The sequence below is a fragment of the Panthera leo genome, chromosome A2 (assembly GCF_018350215.1).
Source record: "Panthera leo isolate Ple1 chromosome A2, P.leo_Ple1_pat1.1, whole genome shotgun sequence".
In the NCBI taxonomy this organism is placed as follows: domain Eukaryota; kingdom Metazoa; phylum Chordata; class Mammalia; order Carnivora; family Felidae; genus Panthera; species Panthera leo.
This window is the reverse complement of record NC_056680.1, coordinates 74,878,963-74,884,527: the sequence shown is the minus strand read 5'-3', so window position 1 is coordinate 74,884,527 and position 5,565 is coordinate 74,878,963. Positions and strand designations below refer to the sequence as shown.

At 47.9% G+C, this 5,565-nt stretch overlaps 1 gene segment (V, D, J or C); it reads right to left on the bottom strand.

Moving 5' to 3' along the window:
• Positions 1 to 3,993: 3,993 nt before the first annotated feature.
• LOC122206042 lies at positions 3,994 to 5,042 on the bottom strand. The segment is given in 2 exon segments: positions 3,994 to 4,765; positions 4,866 to 5,042. Coding segments are annotated over 2 exon segments (534 nt in total).
• Between the last annotated feature and the right edge of the window lie 523 nt (positions 5,043 to 5,565).

Sequence of the window (5,565 nt, the reverse complement as noted above, 5' to 3'; positions counted from 1 at the left end):
ACTGGTGAGAGAGAGGCGGGAGGGAGGGAGGAGGGAGGAGCCAGAAGGCAGGGACAGGTCTGACCACAAGGGGGAGAGGGACCACCAGTGGTCAGGGTGCTAAGAAACACTGAAGAACTTTGGTGCAGTAAGAGCACCACTAATAATAGCAATTTTTGATTGGACATCGACTTTGAGCAGAGCACTAATAGGTTTCTGCTCAGTGTCTCTTCCAAGGCTGCATGCCTAAGGCGAATCAGGTGGGATGACAGCCGGGTCTGGCTGGAGACAAATCCCAAGCCTCAAATGGCCACTTGGCACTCACAGAGCAATGGGTGTGCGGCCTGCCTGGGGGGCAGGGACAAGCAGAGCAGCAATCCCCCCCTAAAAGGCACGGGGCTCCCGAGCAGGCACTGGAGCATTGTCCCCAGAAGAGGCATCAGGAGATCAAATGCCCTCACATAACACGATAGCTGTGCAGTCGTGGGCGAGCTGTTTCTCCTCCTTTTCCTCATCTGTCAAAAGGGACCTCGTTCATTTGCAGGCAGACTGAACAGGAAATGTGAGCAAAGCATGTAGCCTGTCCCAGGTGCATAGACAATGCTCAGGAAATGTGGGGACGGACGTTTCACCTCAACACTGGCCTGGGTGCCGTTGATGATTTCTGGGATCCCCAGAGTGCAAAATTATAGGGAATATTACTCTTTTGGAAAATCAGGGGCACGTGTGTGTGTATGTGTGTGTGTGGCCAAAGGCAGAAGTGTGCGTTGACCCAAGTAGGGTGCAGACCAGGGGGCGGGACCAGGTCCTACAGTTCCAGGGTCAGATCCTCAGAAATGGTAAAGGTGGGGTGGGAGGGAGCAGAGGGTGGGTGATGGGTATTGAGGAAGGTACCTTTTGGGATGAGCACTGAGTGTTGTATGGAAACCAATTTGACAATAAATTTCATATTTAAAAAAAAAAGAATGGGTTGAATCAGTCATGATCTTTGCCCTCAGGAGCTTAGGGTTCAGAGGAAGAGACAAACTTGAAAACCCATAAATGTCATGCAGTATAATAGGTTTTATATTACATTAAAATTATGTTATTAGTAAAAAAAGAAAAGAAAGAAAGAAATGGTCATTCGGCGCCTCGTGAAGGGGCTGCTGAAGAATGCGTCTGAAATGAAATTTTGAGAGGTAAAGGGAGCATTGACTTCCGACTGAAATGAAGCTTCCTTTTCAGTTATGTCCAGTGTACCGGGCCCCCTGGGTATGGTTATGGTAATTAGTTATGTTAATTATAGCCTGACTGCCTGGAGGGAGATGGCAGTGGGATGGCCAGGAAGGGGACTTGGGTGGGCTGGAGGGTTGGGTCCTTCAGCACCCACTTCCAGAAATGTCAACATGCTGAGCTATAACCAAGATTCAAGGCCCAGGTGTCCGAAAATGCAGGCTTTCATTGTCCTGACCCTCAGCGAAGGGTCACTGTGCCACTGTCTGTAGTACTTCGTGTCTGTCCTCCAGCGGGGAAAAGACACACTCAGCCCAAGTACCTACTCTGATTCTCCAAGAACGGACCTGGTCTCTAAGTAGGCCGATGGAGTCAGTGGGAATCAGAAGAGAAAACAGGATTTGGTTTTGTAACAGAGGCAAAAGTTGTTTGAGAAGAGGGGAGAAAAGTAGTCCAGGCAGAGGTCCGTTTCAGGCCTTTCCAACCATCAGATTTCACATGTTGTATCTAAGTGCTCAATAATATGTAAGATTTTAAATATTAAGTAACGTGAATTCTTTTTGGAGATACATTTTAAAATAAAATTCAAAAGCGACGCAAGTTTGCTAGGTGACAAATTAGGGTATAGAAGTGACATAGTAAAAACTATCCTGATCCTAGTGTTTAGAAGTGACCCCTCCAAAGTTGTGCCCTTTCCTCTACCCGGGGCTGTGTCCCTGAACCCATTCTGGGGGCGAAACATAAAAATCACCCGAAAAAATAGTCAACATGGGTTTCCATGCCTAGATACTTTTAGAATTGTGATTTCTAGGAAATGACTCTGAGGTAACAGACATGACTTTTCCATAGTACTGGTGGGTGTGAGCAGTTGGTATTGGATATTATCATACCTATGAAAATTGTGATTTTTTGAGGTGTTCTTGGACTTTATTCAGCATTAATTTGATATTATAATGTTGCTTCTATTACTCTAAATCATTGCGTCTCACCCACCTCAGGAATGAAACAAATGACTTGAGCCCAAATCATCAGGATATTTCTTTCAAGCAGCCACCTACGCAAAGTCCCCTACCCATGAGGTAATGTGAGACCATCACTAACATTCAATATGAATCTCACTTCAACAGAGACAGAGGCCCTGAATACTCCAATAAGATATTTTTAGTACTTGGTCCTGAATACTCCAATAAGATATTTTAAGTATTTTTACGAATCAGTGTTTTAAACAATAATGTAAGTAGAAATCTTTACTTAAGGCAGGGCTGGTTGGCCTCTGACTAGTTGGCCTTTACTAAGTGTGGCCAAAGTGTCGTTGGTAAAATTCACCTTAGTCAAAAGGAGAAGGGCAGGGGGAAGAAATGACTCCAAATATAGACTTGTTTTTACCTCCAGGTAGAGATTGTTTCCTCTGTGTACAAAGTCACTGTCCTCTCAGGCTGTAACTCAAAGACACAATGGGACCATGTGGAAAACTGAGATAGACATGGACTTGGGATGACTTCTCATGAAAGTGTCTTCATATTTAGCTAATTTCTCTCTAACTAAACTATAATAGTCAGATCTCAGAATCACCCCTCTGTGGAAGAGAGACTGAGAAGGTGCGACAATAGGAAAGGATGCGGTTGTATTTTGACAATGAGGAAGATGAATGAAGGAACATCCCCTACAGAGCAAACGTAAGTTTCTGCCCACCCCCCCAACCCACCCCTTCCTGCGCATGCTGGAGGCCTTAGCTTTGACCCAGGACTTCAGTAGAGGGTGCAGGTCTTTCATAAATCTTGTATTGTAAAATCAGAAGCTCAGGGAGATAGATGAGGACTTAGTGAATCTGAGAAACCAACTTTTACCTCAGATCATTTAGACTTTCCTTTCATTAACCATTTTTATCAATGCTATTGAGTTATATACATAAAAGTTGAATTTTCAATTAAAAATTCATTTAATTCAATTTAGATCTCCTCAGAGAGCTTTTCTTCCCCACACACAGCAGCAGTTTTCCTGTTTGGGGCTGGAGGATCTGTAACACAGTGTTTCTTTTCTTCTTTTCTTTTCTTTGTTTCTTTTCTTTTCTTTCTTTCTTTTTTTTTTTTTTTTGTCAAGAAGTTCACTGACTTTACAAGAAGATGTGAACATGGTGATCTTATTGCCATAATTGTGCTTTAATACAGAAATCAGTCACACAACTGTAGCAGTTAAACCTCCTCACTTTACAGAGGAGAGAACAAAGGTCCAGGGAAGCTGGTCCCCAAATCCCATATGGAGTCACTTTCAAGGAGAAGGGGAAGGCGGAGGGCCCGGGGTCTCGTCCAGGGCTGATGCATGCACCTGCCCTGAGGATCATTTCCCCGGCAGGAGAGTGAGCGCCAGGCATGGGTGAGGGTGCTGCGAAGTTAGCCACACTGTTTCCTGGGCTTCTGATCAGGGAGTCTCTCTCTCTGCACAGGAACCAGCGGTGGGCGGGGTGGCAACTTAGAAACTGGAGTCAGGGGCTGCCTTCCAGTCTCGACTTGCACCCATTTTGTGCAGAATCCCCAGAGAGTCTCTCGGCCTTGAAATTATTTGCACGATATGTCATTCCCACATTCTTCATTGGAGATGGTCAGATTCTTGAATCGTCAGTCCGGCACAGCTCTGTTCAATACAAGTAAGTGTTAGACACTATTTGAGACACAAATTAAAAATTCCCTAAATGCTGCGTTAAAAACAAAGTTAAAGAAATAAGTAACAAAGTTAAAGAAATAATTCTAGCACAAATTTTATTTAGTGAATGATATCCAAAGTAGTATTTCAGTGTGAAGTTAATATAGAAATTTTTAAGGATATATTTCATCTTCTTTTATAGTCTCCAGAATATGATTTATATGCTACACAACCAGCCCATCACAGCGTGGACTAGTGCACTGGCTACATTTCAAGTGCTCAGTAGCCACATTGGGCTGGTGCCTGGTGCTCGTGGCTGCTGCCTTGTGCAGCTCAGATCCTGCTCCAGATGCTTCAGAAGCTCCGCCCTGGACGATCTTTAGAAAAGTGCCTCCAGATGGGACAGCCCCCTGGGTCTGCACCAGCCTGTGAGCCAGGGCTCCTTAGCCTCCTGGGTCATGTGCAGTGGACCCGCGGAAGGGGATGTCCTCCAGTGTCCAGGGTACTGTCGGTTGACCCAGGAAACCCCAGGGACCCAGCACCCATGGGAAGTCCAGGACTGAAGCACCCTGGGAGTTGGGGACTTTTTGCTCAAGGACCTGAGCTTCCCGTAAGGCTGTGCTCTGCACTTCCCAAACAGCACAGTAATACACGCCCTCATCGCTCTTCGCCAGCTTCAGTAGCAACAGGTTAGAGCTTGTGCTATCCTTGCCTTTCTTGGCGTGGACCTTGTCCACTGTCAAGACACCATCACTGATCACATGTGAGCTGGACATATCCAGCATGAGGATCCTCTTGGGGGCTGTACCCTCCTGGTGGCGGTACCAGTGGAGGTAGCTGACGGAGGCGCTGGTTTTGCAGGGCAGCGTGGCCCAGCTGCCTGCACGCGCCACCACCACGGCTGGCTGCTCCACACTGATTGCTGCCACGCCACCTGTGAGGGGGGACAGCGGTGAGACAGGGAAGGATAAGAGCCTCAGGGCACCCAACCCACCACCCCACCCACCCGCACTGGGGAGGGAGTCAGGACTTACCAGGATACAGGAGGGCACACAGGAAGGCGAGGGGACCCAGCATGGTTCTGCTTCCCCGCTGGTGGGGAGAAGCCCAGGGTTACCTCCCAGCTGCACCTGCTGGACAGAGACTGACTGGATGGGTGGCAGAGGGCAGGTTAGGCTCTGAGCTCTGCTTCCCTGAGGCACCTGCAGGTACTGGTGAGAGGGAGGCGGGAGGGAGGAGGAAGGGAGGAGGGAGGGAGGAGCCGGAGGGCAGGGACAGGTCTGACCACAAGGGGGAGAGGGACCACCAGTGGTCAGGGTGCTAAGAAACACTGAAGAACTTTGGTGCAGTAAGAACACCACTAATAATAGCAATTTTTGATTGGACATCGACTTTGTTTGAGCAGAGCACTAATAGGTTTCTGCTCAGTGTCTCTTCCAAGGCTGCATGCCTAAGGCGAATCAGGTGGGATGACAGCCGGGTCTGGCTGGAGACAAATCCCAAGCCTCAAATGGCCACTTGGCACTCACAGAGCAATGGGTGTGCGGCCTCCCTGGGGGGCAGGGAGAAGCAGAGCAGCAATCCCCCCCTAAAAGGCACGGGGTTCCCGAGCAGGCACTGGAGCATTGTACCCAGAGGTGGCATCAGGAGATTAAATGCCCTGTGCAGTCGTGGGCGAGCTGTTTCTCTGCCTTTTCCTCATTTGTCAAAAGGGACCTCGTTTGTTTGCAGGCA